The sequence below is a fragment of the Aristolochia californica genome, unplaced genomic scaffold (genome assembly GCF_029961685.1).
Source record: "Aristolochia californica isolate CCGP_79_NKW_82.1479 unplaced genomic scaffold, dmAriCali1.0.hap1 SCAF_8, whole genome shotgun sequence".
NCBI lineage: Eukaryota > Viridiplantae > Streptophyta > Magnoliopsida > Piperales > Aristolochiaceae > Aristolochia > Aristolochia californica.
Genome location: NW_027182279.1, coordinates 39,905,271 through 39,922,551, shown reverse-complemented (window position 1 = coordinate 39,922,551; position 17,281 = coordinate 39,905,271). Strand labels below are relative to the sequence as shown.

The 17,281-nt window shown below is 39.1% G+C and overlaps 2 protein-coding genes across 2 annotated transcripts; both read right to left on the bottom strand.

The window, feature by feature from the left end:
• Positions 1 to 9,312: 9,312 nt before the first annotated feature.
• Positions 9,313 to 13,180, bottom strand: LOC137938592 (tubulin beta-2 chain-like). Its single transcript, XM_068783541.1, has 3 exons — positions 12,683 to 13,180; positions 11,851 to 12,120; positions 9,313 to 10,271 (listed from the first exon to the last, which is right to left on the bottom strand). Exons 1-3 carry the CDS (start codon positions 13,074 to 13,076, stop codon positions 9,598 to 9,600), a joined length of 1,338 nt encoding a protein of 445 aa, XP_068639642.1. The 5' UTR covers positions 13,077 to 13,180; the 3' UTR covers positions 9,313 to 9,597.
• A 1,297-nt stretch (positions 13,181 to 14,477) lies between these two features.
• LOC137938122 (tubulin beta-2 chain) lies at positions 14,478 to 17,164 on the bottom strand. Its single transcript, XM_068783104.1, has 3 exons — positions 16,647 to 17,164; positions 15,902 to 16,171; positions 14,478 to 15,421 (listed from the first exon to the last, which is right to left on the bottom strand). Exons 1-3 carry the CDS (start codon positions 17,038 to 17,040, stop codon positions 14,745 to 14,747), a joined length of 1,341 nt encoding a protein of 446 aa, XP_068639205.1. The 5' UTR covers positions 17,041 to 17,164; the 3' UTR covers positions 14,478 to 14,744.
• Between the last annotated feature and the right edge of the window lie 117 nt (positions 17,165 to 17,281).

The window sequence follows — 17,281 nt, the reverse complement described above, 5'->3', positions numbered from 1 at the left end:
GGTGCCTCCCTGGTTATCTGCCTAAGGAAGCTATATTCGGACTCTCTCCGATCGTCATTTATGTAGTGAGTTGGCCTTGACCAACTTTACATTTTCTGCATATCAGTACAAATTTTGTGGAACACAGTTCATCTAGAGCACGTCAAACACGGACTTAGACTGGCTTTATAAAACCTTTGGCAGCCAGGTCTTCAACCTCGAAGACTTTCCAACACTTCAGAAAATCAGTTCAATACTTTTAAGATTTCCCCTCTTGACTAGATGCCCCAAGGAACACGAACTGCTTAGAAAAATTGCATTTCCCCCCCTTTTTGAATGAATTAGCATCTGAATCAGTTAACACTGAACATGCTGTAGCAACTTCCAACCCAACCCAACTCCGGAAAAGGATTAAATACAGAAAGAAAACTTTAGAGCCAACCTCGAATACTTTAGAGCCAAGACTTTCTGCAAGTCACGGAAGGCCTTCAACCTCGAAGAGTTTACAACATTTACCAGGAAAACAGGTCTTCGATTGGAAGAACTGTGAAAGTAATTGCAGGACTTGAAAAAATGGGTTTATTCTCTAATAAAATTATCAATTATCACTATCACTTCTTGACAATCAATACTTAAAGACTTCCCCTCTTGACTAGACGCACCTTTACCATCGTGGCATGACTAGAGAGAAAGTTGATGCCGTCTAGTACTGGAGGTCTTGCTAGAATGGCCCCTTTCAACCAACCTTTTCACTATCACGTCTTTATAATCAAACACGACTTAGGCAACCAGGTCCGGCAAGTCTTTCTGCATGTCACTGAAGGTCGACTTCCCATCTTGACTAGACGCCCCAAAGAACACGCACTGCTTAGAAAATTTGCATTTTCCCCCTTTGTGAAGGAATTAGCGTCTGAATCGGTTAACACTGAACAAGCTGTAGCAACTTCCACACCGACCCAACTCCGGAAAAGGATTAAATACAGAAAAAAGGGTCAGTCCACGATTGTCCTTAATGATGTTTCAAAAACCTCCTTGATCTGTCTTCTCGGAAGAACCACTTTCATAAATAGTAAACTTGAAAGAACCAAAGGGAACAAAACTCCAAGACTCCATTTGCACCATCCAGGAAAGATAGCAAAAACTAGGTGAATCTTCTGTATCACCAGGGTGATCTGCTTCTATGACAAAACTATATTGACCCAAAAAACTTCCAAAATGCGCACGGGCAACAGGATATTGCAAGAGCCACAGCTACAATAACTTTCTAAGTTACAGACAAGTACAGACCCAGTAAAAAAATATGAAGACGTCTCTGCTTTCAGTCCTCTTGAAGCTTCTCTTCATCCTCGTAGTCTCTTTCCTCGTCTGCATTAGCATCCTGGTACTGTTGGAATGTGCCTGTCTTTAATATGCAACAGGTACTGCTGGTACTACATCTCCTGGATGTAAGTCGAGTTCCCAATGAAAGTTGATGCCATCTTCAGTCCAGTAGGAGGGATTTCACACACTGTGGACTTCACGTTATTGGGAATCCACTCCACAAAGTAAGAGGAATTTTTATTCTGGACATTGATCATTTGCTCATCTATTTCCTTCGTGCTCATCTTGCCCCTGAACATGGCTGATGCAGTGAGGTACCTACCATGGCGCGGGTCTGCTGCACACATCATATTCTTTGCATCCCACATCTGCTGGGTGAGCTCAGCCACAGTCAGGGCTCGGTACTGCTGGGAGCCACGAGACTTTGAGTGACTTTTCAAAACCTTTGGCAGCCAGGTCCGCCCAGACTTTCACTGAACGCCTTCAACCTCGAAGACTTTCCAACACTTACCAGGAAAACATGTCTTCGATTGGAAGAACTAGGAAGGTAATTGCACGACTAGAAAAAATCTGTTCAATCTCTAATGAAAGTATCTATTGATAATTGTCACTATCACTTCTTTATACTTTCCCTCTTGACTTGACGCCCCTTTACTATCAACACAGTTGTCATCTCTTGGACATTGAAACCACATCATCCTATCATGACTAGACAGAAAGTTGATGTTGTCTAGTTCTGGAGAGATCGGTGGAAGTCTTGCAAGAATGGCCCCTTTTCAACAAACCGTATAACAATCTACAATTTTTCCATAATCGTCTAGATTTTGGGCATCATCCAATGGGGCCCCTAATGGTCTTCGGTGACAACAACGGCGATGATGATGGAGATGAAGGTCGAAACAGAGGAGGAAGAAGGGGACAACGATGGAGGAGAAGGTAAAAAACGGAGGAAATTATTGAGATCAGAGCCAAGGATGGGGAGGTGGCCCTCACGAGACTAAGATCTAAAAGCAGTGTGAATGACGCAACGACGAGCTCGCCCTCATTCACGAGAAAGCGGAGTGTTGCCGAGTACATTAATAGTGATGAGGAGACGACTGTCGCTTTTGGTGGCATGCTGCTTCTCAGGCTTCTGCAAGAACTGTGTGGTTGCCCTCTGTGTTGGTACACCAGTGGAGGGGTGGTGCATGTGCGGCCGGTGGTTCAACTTGAATTGTTGGAGAGAGGGAATTAAAGGGGGAGAGTATTTCAAAAAAATATTTGGAAAAAGGCAATGTAGAAGATTGATCGATCTACTCTGACACCATATGAGATGTTGAATTGAACCACATCTTTTTATTCGTTAATAGTGATATTTATCAAATTTAGAATAGAAAGGATAAATACAATCATAGAAATCTTATCTCATAACCCGATGGGAAGATAGAACCTAAGTGAAGATAATCCCTTATAAGACTTTGGGTCAAATTTTCTATGCAAAAGTTTATAACTTCGACTCATTATTTGTCAACTCATGAAGTAGTATGTCAAGCCCAAGCACTTTTGCCCCCTAGCTCCTTCATAAGGACTTACTAGGGCAAGTCGAGAGCACCGGTCCTCATTGCCACTGCTCACAATCTCTACTTCGATGTCAGTTTAAGGTATTCCATCTTAATTTTACTAGTCAATTTAAGGCTTATAGTTTTAAGTCAATTTATGTAGTTCTAGTTAGGGGGGGCATCGAACCGAGTGAGTTGGGTTTGATTTAAATGCTTTGAACTCGAGTTTGAGCCCTACCCAGCCTTGAGCCTAAAATTGTAATCAAGTTCGAGCCCAATAATTTTAATTGAGTTTGAGCTCGAGCGCCTACATTTAAAATTTTGCATAAACAAAATGTCAAATAAACTATATATAAAAATATACGTAAATTTTACATAAAATCAGGCATGACATCTACATAAAATTGTCTATACACTCTGCATAATATTATTCATAAGCACTGCATAATATTATGCACCAACTTTATTCAATAAACAAACACAAAAACATCATTGAAATATCAATATCAATTTACAATCACCCAAATATCAATACATCCAGTATAAATTTATAAACTCTCACTCTTTCTCTTCGTGCTGGAAAACAATATACGAAGTCCCCGTTCACATGAGCAAAATCTCCACCTATAATAAAAACAAAAGAATAAAATTTATTATTCTCTGATAAAAAATACTTTCCCACTACTAATTACATAATGTAGTGAAAAATATTAAAATAACCAAGAAGTGAAAAAGATGAAAAATCAAGTAACTGGTAGCATTATCTCCATAATCTTCTTCTCAGGCTATAATCATCAAAAAAAAGAAAATTAAGAAATAAAACTAAAAAGTTTACTCAAAAATATCATAATAAATAATTATTCAAAAGTAGTTCGCCTTTTAATTTTTCTTGACACCGTGAAGAGTCTGAACCCAATCACTCCCACAAATCAAAGCTTGAAGTGTATTTGGTACGAAGGAAGACCGATATTGGTCTATTACTCGTAGACTCTGAAACTACTGTATATATGGGAATTATAAGGATGTCTACTGCCGTATTAGATAATACCCAAATTTTCAAATTATTCACTTTCGACCATTCTAAAACATCAAAATCATATTATGAAGTTTCCTCACAAATATACACACCTTCTTCAAGATAAATTTCCAATTATGACCTTGGTGAATTCACTAATTTCACTTGTTTCACATAAGTCATTAACTTTGACCAACCTGAAATTGATGAAGAATGTAACCTACGATTTGTGGAAACACCCGTAGTGTTAATACTTGAAACAATCTCTTCATTACTAATCTCCACATTATATATGGATACATATTCATCATAAATCTCACATAAGGTCCGCCGAACTAAGTTTATATTCATTTTAGCTTCCTCCTCATAATATATTTCCGAAAAACACATTTCGATCAACCTTAATTTCACCCTTAGATCCAAAACTGAACCAACAGTCATCAACAAATTGCATCCACCCTAGTACTTCTCACCCCATTGTCCTAATGAAACTTTTTCATTTGTAGAATGAAAATTCAGAACTTCTTTTACCCTATATACCTCACTAAGGTACAAATTAGAAGTAAGGTAATTACTCCCAGAAATTATATTAGTGACTACATTAAAAACTTCTAGAATCCCACACATCATTTCTACCTTTTTTCATTCATCAAGACTTGGCAAACAATCGTAAATAGGTTCTCTATCTTGAAATCTAGGAAATACTTGTTTGAATTTTAATGCAAAAGACAACATGTCATAAATGTAGTTCTAACAAGTTGGACAATCAATAACCAACGTTTTTTTCACCTAGCTGTAATTGCAACAAAATTTCAGAAAAAAAAAAAAGTGTGAAGTGTAGCCTCAGGTAAATTTATGAATTTGACACTCTCACGCGTAATCTAAATGATATCCTTACTTTTAACAACACCATCTTGGACTAATAAGTTCAGAATATGAGTACAACAACGCACATGAAATAACTTTCCACCACAAACTAATTTCCTATTTTTTGAAAAATCATCTTTCAAAATTCTCAAACAAACATCATTATATGCAGCATTATCAACTGAGATATTAAATACTTTATTTTTTAATTCCCAATCTTTTAAACACTTGTAAATAGCATCTGCTATATCAACACCTCCACGATGAGGAAGAACATGTACAAAACTAAAAACTTGTATTTGTAGCTTCATATTACAATCAATAAAATGCCCAGTAATAACCATGTATTCAATCTTTTGATTTTGCAACTTTCAAAGATCTGTAGTAAGACTAATCTTGTTAATCTTTTTTAATAAAGATTTCAATTTTTTTCTCTGCCTCATACACCTCCATACACTCCTTAATGGTCTTACGGGATATTTTTTCATAATTCATATTTGTCATCTTCATTACAAAATTAAATCTCTCGTCTTCTACTATCATGAATGAATGTTCATGCATAAGAATTCAATGAGCAATGAGTACTCTCATACTAGCTTGATCATATTTGCCTCCAGAATAAAAAAAAAAAAAAAAAAAGTCAGATGGACTCTAATCAACATTAGACCCACTGGTTGAAAGTTTATGGTCTTTTGTTTCTCATTACAACTGTTCTGCTATGACAACGTTTCAAATGTCGACTCATATGTGTGGTCACTCCACTACTAATAATACTTAATTTGGTTTTACAATGAATACATTACCATCTATAAGTGAGACTTCTTGAAATCCAACCACACTAGAGACTTTTTTTGTCTTTTTGAACTATGGATAGAGTCACCTTCTTTTTCATTTTGGGTACCTTTATCTAGGTTCACTTCTATTACATTAGTAGTTCTAGGGGGATATGACTCTCGTGGAATTGAGTCATTATGTGTTGACATTCTTACTTCTACAAAAAAAAAAAAAAAAAATTATAAATTAAAAACATAAAGAAAAAAAAAGTGTGGAGATTGCACCAATTCTTTCAAGGTTGCTGATAATTGCATGGGTAGGAGCTTTGGTAGACTTAGGAGTAGATTGAGATTCCACCTATGTGAAGCGAGCAAGTGCTTTCAAAATTGGGTCCATTCACTTGAAAAAAAATGAATCACAGACTCTAAAACTTTTCTTTTCATTAGAAACCAACAATGTAGTTGTGTGGTCAATAGGATGTCGTTGTGGTTAAGTGTCATGCATTAGAATTCAAAAATCACAAGTTGTAATGAGAAAAATTATAATGTCAACTTGTAAAAGAATTAGATGGCTTATGGTATGATTACCGTGTAAACATGATGGCTAGTAGTGTTCAAGTGGGTTGGCCAACTCTCGTTTGACTATGTTTTTCCATTGAAAATAAGTTAAAAATTGTTTCCTAAGGAGAGGAAGTGATGTGCTTCCTAGCCCGCTTAAGACTAAGTGGTAACCGTGTCCCTAGTCAAATGCGCAATAAATAAACAACAACCTCATTTTCTAGATGTAGCTTTCAACCATAGTCTTCAGATATCCAACCGCATATTTTTAAAACAAATAATTGTCTTTTAGATATAAAATAAGATGGCAATATACAAGTTATGTGTCCTACATGAAAAGTAAAAAGTAACTCTAAATTACCATTTTCAATAACAAAATTGCCTAATCGACGATAATAGTCCAATTAGTGTTTGTGGTGTCATACTGATAACAAAGGTGGAGGCTCCTCCTTTGTAGTAGCTGAATGAGAGGTAGCAACTTGGATGTTGGCCATGGCCAGATCAAGTGTGTGATAGTTAAATAACAAACCCAGTTGGGTTAGCTAGGTTTTTCTCTTTCCCTAGGCCTTTTGGACCTGTAACCTGGACAAGGGACTAAGTCTGATTCAACTTGGTTCAACTACCCGAACTTATCCAGGTTTTATAACACTAGACTCACCCTGCTCTCTATTTTTTTAATTAACACAATATAATAATAAATTAACTTAGCAATTTGTAAATTTTAAATAGTATTTTAGTGTTATCAGCTTAAAATAACTTTTCAAAATATTTGTATTCTCTTAAATTAACTATCTTATTTAATGACTAATATTATTTCAGCTAAGTTGTAAATACTATTTCATATAAGTGGTCAATTTGTATATATTATAGATTTTAATGTATTCAAATACTAATTACTCATCTAATAAATTTGAATAACAATAATTTACTTATCAAGGTAATTTTCTCTTTGTTTGTAACACCTTCATACCCTTCTCGAACATATGAACAAGATGTGTATGCCCATCTATGTGTTTACTCTATTTGATGTCGTTGAGATAGAACTTCTACTGCAATTAGCCAACACGTACAAACTACCAATTTTCTTTCCTTTAATGACAACCATAATTCTTTTGCTCATTTTTCAGTTGTCACTCAAAAACTGTGTAGTTATATTACTCATAGCCAACTGGCCAATAGATATAATGTTTTTAGTTAGACGAGGCACGTGTCTAACATCTTTCAACAAGAACATTGAATCATTCTCTTGCAACCGTCTAATATCACCATTGCTAGTAATTTCACATGCCATATCATTCCCCAAATAAACTCTTACCCAGATCCCGAGAAACATAGTTTCCAAACATATCATTTCTGGCTATAGCATAAAAAGATGTACCACTATCTACAATCAAGGAATCACATTTACTTTCTAATGACTGAATCTTGCATTCCTCACTAACAACAACATTAACAATGTTAGAATTCTTGTTACCGCCTTGATTTTTATAGTCACGTATGATGTGTTATCTCCACAGTTATAACATGTAATGTTTTTCTTCCTTCCCTTAGGCTTGGAATGTCCTTTTCAGCACTCCCCTCTATTTCTGTATTTAATGTGACTCTCGACCCCTAGCGTCTAGAGCTAGAGCTGAACCTGATGAGGATGCACTGCTTTTGCGAACAAACCACAAACTCCACTATGAACTATGTATTGTTATCTTAAAAGATTTCCAATCAAGCAATAATGATTTAAATAAGGCAATTGATTGAATATCCTCATGGAAATTAACATTGATGGCCTATAATTGATTTAGTAAATCATGGAAGGACTTCATGTCGATATTTGTGGTAGAGGGGTTTATCTACATCGACTCTAGTAGATCTAAACACTCTTTCCTAGTCTTTGCTTTCGTGATATTTGAAGTGACTAATGAGGAGATAGAAAGTTGAATTGCACCTAATGTTTTCCAATCCAAAAGCTTCGAGTTTGCATATGACATCTCCTTTAGTAGCTCGGTAATGGGTAAATTACTCTTGCACTTAAACAAGAAGAAAATTACTCCAAATGCTTGCCCATGCCATCTAGAATAAATCTCATATCTTCATTAATAAAGAAAAAAATTTCAAAATTAAATCAAATCACAAAAGATCTTGGTCAAAATCAGAATATTTCAAAAGAAGTACATTTTCCTTATTGATCATATGCACCACTTGCATTAAGGATCACAATCTTTGACTTGCTTTTTTATCTTAATTATTTTAAGTAGAAAATCCCAAAATATAATCCAACAGCTCTTATACATCCTCATTCACAACACCTATTTTTTGTTCTTCCCCTCAAGTAATTCGGAGTCCGGAAGGATACCACCAACTCTAAACAAAACCAATATTCAGGGCAAGAGGAATGGCAAGATGGAGAAGGTGGTTTCATCTGATGCTGAGAAGGTGTGGTCATATGCCTTGTAACCTAGGTGCCAGAAAAGATTCTGGAGATGCCCCTGAGCGTGACTTGTCTAGGTCTATATAAATTTGTTTCAATAACAGTTTTAGCATCAGCAACCATGAATTTGATCTTGTATAGAAATGAAATTACAGCAGTTTTAAGTTGTGTTCATATCAGGTAGCAATTTTTTACTCTTAGCCTAGTTCTATGTCCATAACATTCCCCTCCAATTGGATGTACCTCATTTTGGAAAGAAGGCTCCATCAGATTAGTGTGTAGCATAGCTTATATAATTATTCAGAGGATGTCTTCCTGGTTCCTAAATTCTCTTGAGACTTGATGCTGACCAGCAATTTGCATTCTACTTGTCTGTGATCTCCTTTGGAACATCTTAGTTGATCAAGTTAGGTCTAAACAATCCAGATTAAGATTGGTAAAATGAATCGAGTTTTCTTGTTGATATTTCTGGCAAGTCCTGCAAGTCACTGAAAAAAAATCGATTGTTATCCTTTGGCAGCCAACGGCTGGCAAGTCACTGCAAGTCTTTCCAACTCTTTAAAAAATCAGTTCAATCTCTAATGAAAACTATCACTTCTTTACAATCAATACTTTAAGACTTCCCCTCTTGAAAAATTGCATTTTCCCCCTTTGTGAATGAATTGGCATCTGAATCCGTTAACACTGAATATGCTGTAGAACCTTCCACACCAACCCAACTCCAGAAAAGGATTAAATACAGAAAGAAGGGTCAGTCCATCATTGTTCTTAATCATGTTTCAAAAACCTCCTTGATCTATCTTCTCAGAAGAACCACTTTCATCAAAAGTAAACTTGAAAGAACCAAAGGGAACAAGATTCCATTTGCACCATCCAGGAAAGATAGCAAAAACTGAAGCTCAAGGATGACGGCATAGGTGAACAAGGTGAATCTTCTATCTCACCAGGGTGATCTGCTTCTATAACAAAACTATATTGACCCAAAAAACTTCCTAGTACATTACAATACGAAATGCACAATGGGATATTGCAAGAGTCTAAAACTACAGTAACTTTTTAAGCTACAGACAACTACAATAACAGGATATTGCTCACAAATGCATTGATCTGAAGACATCTCTCCTTTCAGTCCTCTTGAAGCTCCTCTTCATCCTCGTAGTCTGCTTCCTCGTCTGCAGTTGCATCCTGGTACTGCTGGTACTCAGAGACCAGATCATTCATGTTGCTCTCTGCTTCAGTAAACTCCATCTCATCCATTCCCTCGCCTGTGTACCAGTGCAGGAAAGCCTTTCTCCTGAACATGGCAGTGAACTGCTCGCTCACCCTCCTGAACATCTCCTGGATGGAAGTCGAGTTCCCAATGAAAGTTGATGCCATCTTCAGTCCGGTAGGAGGGATGTCACACACAGTGGACTTCACGTTGTTGGGAATCCACTCCACAAAGTAAGAAGAATTTTTATTCTGGACATTGATCATCTGCTCATCCACCTCCTTCGTGCTCATCTTGCCCCTGAACATAGCAGAGGCAGTGAGGTACCTACCATGGCGAGGGTCTGCCGCACACATCATATTCTTTGCATCCCACATCTGCTGGGTGAGCTCAGGGACAGTGAGGGCTCGGTACTGCTGGGAGCCACGGGAGGTGAGCGGGGCAAATCCCACCATGAAAAAGTGAAGACGAGGGAAGGGAATGAGGTTCACGGCAAGCTTGCGCAAGTCTGAGTTCAGCTGACCCGGGAAGCGCAAGCAGCAGGTCACACCACTCATGGTTGCTGATATCAAGTGGTTCAAGTCTCCGACTGTCAAAAAAAAATAAGCATATTTAGAGAACTCATTCTTAACACCCACAAACAGATCAATGCAATTCCCATAGCTTCAAAAAACGAACCATACTCGCAAACCCTGGTCCCACAGCCCCATTGTCAGATCACATTTCTGGTATCACCAAAGCAAAATGATAAAGCATCCGGAAATATCATACTCATTTGAATCATAGAATTGTTGGACACTGAATTACATTCATTTGTAAAATTGGGTCCAAGGCCTATCCAGTTTAAGAAAAAAATTTCCCAATTAATAAACTCAACATATTTGTTCTCACTAATCAATGTGAGATTATTCTTTAACACTATCCTTCATGTGTAGGCCCTTAACACTCTCCCTCATGAGAAGGGGAAGAAGGTTTTGGGAGAACAATGATTATCCGGGGAAGATTGATTTGTCAAAGGAGGTTGACCCAATGTTTTTCAGATGCAGACGTTGACGGAGCTTTCGTCTCTCTTGTAGGCAAAGATTGGTATAACGCAGAGCAATGGAGCCGTTGGAAATTGTTATTTTGTCTCTCCGAAAATCCTACTCTACCAATTCCCCAACATCATAAGTGTTACACTGAAGGGAAAACCTCTTGCATTAAATAGACTTCCGCAACCGATGGAGCGCTCAAGAATAGTGGAAATATGGTCTAGACCATACCCGACCATGGAGAAAACCTTTGAAGCCAAAATAATTCAATTCCCACTAAAGAGTTGGCAAACATACTTAGAAGAGAAGTATGTAGCAAGAACTTGTACAATTCACTAAGCAAGTAGGGCATCGAAGATCTATACGCATCAACTTGATGTGGATTGTTAGCATGAGATCCTCCAGAGGAGGACTTCTTCCAAATCTGTAAAAACAGAGGAAGAAATCCTCTGTAACAATGGCTTCAAAGATGACCCGAGAGACCAAATAATATCAATTATAATAACTTTGTATATAAATATGATGTACTTGTATGAAATCATTGGAATAAGAAAGAAAGATTTTACGAAAGTCTACAGAACACCCATTGATCTTTTGCAGAGGAAACAGAAAAAGCCCAGACTAACAGAAATATATAACGGAGCACCACTTCAGCTAGCTTTTCCCCTCATTGATCAGAGAAGAACACAAACTAGTACAAAAAATGCAATATAAACAATTCTATCCTCAAACCAGTAGCAAGCGAACTGAGTATTTTATTTCCAACAAAACAATTACCAACCGAATTAATTAAAAAATTGTTAAATTAAATCCACATGACCAAAAGCCGTACACAACAATTGCTTTCCACAAGCGCATTTTCAGTTCTACCACGAAAATTCCAAATAAATAACAGAAAAAGGATAATCCAGAAGCCCCTAACAGCATTTAATGACATTTTTTTTAAAATGCATTTAATGGCATTGAATAAACAAGGAGGGGAAAAGCCTCTAAAACGGTACCCAAATCTTAAAAATCGTGACAACCAAAATGAAACAGGCACCCTAATCTTAAAAATCGTGACAGCGAAAGTGAAGCAGGCAACAAGTAATTTTTCAACTATCAAAACCGGAGAAGAGGGGAGAAGAGATGGCTTACAACTGGGTGTGGTGAGCTTGAGGGTACGGAAGCAAATATCATAGAGAGCCTCATTGTCCAAGACCATGCACTCGTCGGCGTTCTCAACTAGCTGGTGAACTGAGAGAGTGGCATTGTAGGGCTCGACAACGGTGTCCGAGACTTTAGGGGAGGGGAAGACGGAGAAAGTTAACATCATGCGGTCAGGATACTCTTCTCTAATCTTGGAAATGAGAAGAGTGCCCATGCCGGACCCGGTACCTCCTCCCAGCGAATGGCAGACCTGAAACCCTGAAGGAGAAGAATCACACAAGAATCAACAATATTAGAATCAACAAATCAAACTTAGTAAAAAAGGGAGAAAATGACTCTTTTAATAATTTGGATCTAAAAGAATTGAAGCAAATCAAACTTAGTGATACGTAAACATAGAGTAAACAAAATGACTCTTTAAAAGTTTGGATCTACAAGAATTGAAGCAAAGTTCAATTGGAAAGACAAACATTTATAGTTGTCAGAAGAGAAAAAAAGTAACGGAGTAACAAAGCAAATTATTAAGTTTCACAGAAGAGAAAATGAAGATCAATAAGAACAAGAAGAAGATCATAACGAAAAAAACAAGGAGACACAGGTATAAGTCACAAGCCAAAAAAAGTAAAAAAGATTCAAGAAGAAGCTCAAAATCGATATAGTATCTAGTCTACAGTAGAAAGAAACAAGGAATGAAAGAGAAAATCAAAATAAAAGTAATAGTATGATGAAAGAATAAAGACAGAAAGAAATATAAAAGACGGTTAAATGTACAAGCAGTAGCAAGAATGTAAAGCAAACCAGCAACTAAAACAGGGCATACCTTGCAAGCAATCGCAATTTTCAGCCTCCTTTCTAACAACATCAAGAACCGAATCAATGAGCTCAGCACCCTCAGTGTAGTGCCCCTTGGCCCAGTTATTACCAGCCCCCGACTGCCCAAATACGAAGTTATCCGGCCGGAAAATCTGCCCGTACGGCCCAGATCTGACGCTATCCATCGTCCCCGGCTCAAGATCCATAAGCACCGCTCTGGGAACAAACCGCCCGCAGCTCGCCTCGTTGTAGTAGACATTGATACGCTCGAGCTGCAACTCAGAGTCGCCGTCGTACCGACCGGTGGTGTCGATGCCGTGCTCCGCACAGACCACCTCCCAGAACTTGGCTCCTATCTGGTTCCCACACTGACCGCCCTGTATGTGCAAGATTTCTCTCATTTTTTCGGTAGAGAAGAGGCTTTATCCGCGAAGGAAGATCTGGGTGAAATGGGGAGAAGGGGTGAGCAGAGTGAGGGCAATCTGTGGGGGCCGGAGGTAAGAGAGAATTTATTAGGCAAAGGGTTAACGGCTTTGTGTCGCGATGAGGGAGGCGTTTAGCTTCGACGCCGTTACGTGACTGCCGTTTATTTTAAGTGGGAATTTAAATTTGAATTTCGAAACTCGAAAATGCGTGTGTTCTGGTTTCTACTAATTTCTGGGTTTGGGTTCTGGTTCGGGTTTGCTTCCTCCTCTTACCTCCCAGTGTGTAAGGTTCGGGTGGGGACAAGGATGTGGGGATAGCGACTAGGCTGAAGTTGGGATAAAGTTTCGGGTTTTTATCAAGATTGGAGTCAGGTTGGGCCTCAAGGTTAGGTTCGGGTTTACAAAAACTCGTACCTATCCTTACTTAGGGGTACTCTCTCGTCGTGGTTGGAATCGGGCCCGGTTTAATAAGAAACTCGACCAGGCCCAACCCAAAAACCTCATAGGGTAAGGTTTAGGAAACCTGTCTTGACCCGAAGCCTAATATGAGGTTTATAAATCCGACTATAATATGGGGATGGGAACGAGAGATGGATTAGGTTAAAGTCGGATTTATAAGAATTGGATAGATTTAAGTGAGTTTATAGAGTGTGACATCAAGTCAAACCGAACTCACCTTAGTTAAGTTTTTACTTATGCTCGACTCAAAATGTTGGGTATACAACTAAAGTCCTGCATTGACTAAAAAAGGAGAGGTGAGGCCTTTTGGGGTAAATCCATAAGGGTTCAGGTCCAAAAGCGAACAATATCATACCAATGTGGAGGTAAATAGTATCCATAATCCTTATAAATTGTATCAGAGTTATGCCCCGGAGTTAGCCATGATGGATAGGATCCTCTGAATGCCAAATGAAGGTGGTGGGTCTCAAATTAGATTGCAAAAGGATCCGTGGATGTGCTCTATTGTACAGGTGATATACTCCGGATTCTTCATAAACGTGTCCAGGTCTCAACACGGTGAAGAAAAGTTCTTGAGACAAGTGCTACTCCATGTTAAAGCGTGTGCTTCTAACGTATTAGAGTGGACAAATAGATTATTATTTGAGAGAAGGTTCGGCAGTCTTTTGTTCGAGGGAAAGATTGTTGGGTATACAACTAAAGGTCTCATCGACTAAAACTGAAAAAGATCACACATATATAAGTATAAATACTATCTCTATTGGTGTGAAACCCAAAAACAAATCTATGAAAACTACCCAAAGTGGACTCAAATTCGACTTATTCGTGAACCGATTGGTGAATATAATTATTTTTTAAAAATACCATTTTACTCTAATTATTATCATCAATTTTCTCTTTAGTTTTGAGCCTCCAAAACAACCTAATATTCATACATATATTTCAATTTTCAAGTCTTTGAAACAAAGCACAAAATAATAGTTTCCTGATATTTAAAAAAAAAAAGGCTAAAGATAAAAGTACACGCCCAAAGAAAACCGCACAAGCAACAGGACATTGCACCAAACCCGTCACACTCCACTCTCTCACATCACATTGCACCAAACGAGTCACTCCATTCTCTCTCTATCTGCGCAGACTCACAAGTATGATAAACTACAAGTCCTCTCTCTCCCTCCCCACTTCTTAGCTCTCCTCGAGATCCTCCTCTTCATCCTCATACTCTCCTTCCTCGTCCGCGGTTGCGTCCTGGTACTGCTGATACTCCGACACCAGATCATTCATGTTGCTCTCCGCTTCAGTGAACTCCATCTCGTCCATTCCTTCCCCTGTATACCAGTGCAAGAAAGCCTTTCTCCTGAACATGGCAGTGAACTGCTCGCTCACCCTCCTGAACATCTCCTGAATGGAAGTCGAGTTCCCGATGAAAGTCGATGCCATCTTCAACCCGGTCGGGGGGATATCACACACTGTGGACTTCACGTTGTTCGGTATCCACTCCACGAAATAAGAGGAGTTCTTGTTCTGGACGTTTATCATCTGCTCGTCCACCTCCTTGGTGCTCATCTTGCCCCTGAACATTGCGGATGCGGTGAGGTACCTGCCGTGACGTGGGTCTGCAGCGCACATCATGTTCTTTGCATCCCACATTTGCTGGGTAAGTTCGGGGACGGTGAGGGCGCGGTACTGCTGGGAGCCGCGGGATGTGAGCGGGGCGAATCCCACCATGAAGAAGTGGAGACGAGGGAAGGGAATGAGGTTCACTGCAAGCTTGCGCAGGTCGGAGTTCAGCTGACCTGGGAACCGCAGGCAGCAAGTGACACCACTCATGGTTGCGGAGATCAAGTGATTCAAGTCTCCAACTGTTGAAAAAAAATTGCATATTTAGAAAATTCATTCCTGAAATTCACCAACGAATAGCAAACAGATTTATATGATCCAAATCACAGACAATCGCCACTCGATAGTCCTCGCAGCTTTCAAATCATAGAACAAGTAAAACATCCAGAACAACATTATGAATACAGTATTGCAATTGCTTAACAGTAAATGCTTTCTTGAATACCCATTGAACTTTTGCAGTGAAACTGGAATAGCTGCCTTTCCGTTCTACCACTATAAACACCAATAAATTGCAGAGAAAAACAAATAACTCCGCTAGCAATGAAGATAGTCATGAACCCACCCACATTAATAGCATTTAAGAGAATGGGAGGAAAAATCTTTAAAATACCACAAAAAACAGTAATCAAATCATGGAAATCGTTACAGCGAAAGTGAGGCAGAAAAAATGGGCTTTTCTTAAATACAAATCCAAAGATGAGGGGAAAGAGAAGGCTTACAGCTGGGCGTCGTGAGCTTGAGGGTACGGAAGCAAATATCGTAGAGAGCTTCGTTGTCCAAGACCATACACTCGTCGGCATTCTCGACGAGCTGGTGCACAGAGAGAGTGGCATTGTAGGGCTCGACGACGGTGTCGGAGACCTTGGGAGAAGGGAAAACAGAGAAAGTTAACATCATGCGGTCAGGGTACTCTTCCCTAATCTTGGAAATGAGAAGGGTGCCCATGCCGGATCCGGTACCACCTCCCAGCGAATGGCAGACCTGAAACCCTGAAATAGAAAACAGCAGATACATCCAAAATATTAGAAGGCAAGCAATCAAATATAATCAGAAAGGGTGAACAAATCAGTGACAAGGAAATACTGAGTAAACAAAAAGACGATTAAAGAGTTTGAATTGAAAAGATTAAAACAATAGCAGATTTGATAAAGGTAAATAGAAATATTTGTGAGAAATAAGAAACAGAGCAACAAGAGAAATAAAAATTTCAGTAAAACAAAACGAAAAGCGAAAGAAAAAAATAGCAAGAAACGGGTATTAAATCACACGCCGGAAAAGCAAAAATGTGAGTAAGAACCTTAAAATCGAAAACATTGCATGTATTTCACATTAACAAAGAAATGATGAAAGAAAATGAAAAAAGAAGTACTAGGACCATGAAAACAACAAATAAAGGGGGACACTGCTATAATTAAGAGCAATAAAGAAAACGTAAATCAAAACAGCTACAACAACCAAGCATACCTTGCAAGCAATCGCAGTTCTCAGCCTCCTTTCTAACCACATCAAGGACCGAATCAATCAGCTCAGCGCCCTCAGTGTAGTGCCCCTTGGCCCAGTTATTACCGGCACCGGACTGTCCAAATACAAAATTATCCGGTCGGAAAATCTGCCCGTACGGCCCAGATCTGACGCTGTCCATCGTCCCCGGCTCGAGATCCATGAGCACCGCCCTGGGAACAAAACGCCCACAGCTCGCCTCGTTATAATAGACATTGATCCGCTCGAGTTGCAACTCAGAGTCGCCTTCGTACCGTCCGGTGGTGTCGATGCCGTGCTCTGCACAGACCACCTCCCAAAACTTGGCTCCTATCTGGTTCCCGCACTGACCGCCCTGGATGTGAAGAATTTCTCTCATTTTCGATGGGATCGGAGTGAAATAAGACCGGTACAACGGGGAAGACGACGATCTGGGTGTAAAAGACGGGAAGGAGACGGAGAGCGGAGGAAGGAGAGAGGGCTCTGAGCAGAGGGAAATTCGGGGTGGAAATCAAGGGAGAAAGAATTTATAGGAGAGGTGTAACGGCTCCAAATCGTCGTTCGGTAAACGTTACATTTGACGGAGGAGTTTAAATTTCGAATTTTGAAAATCGGGAGGC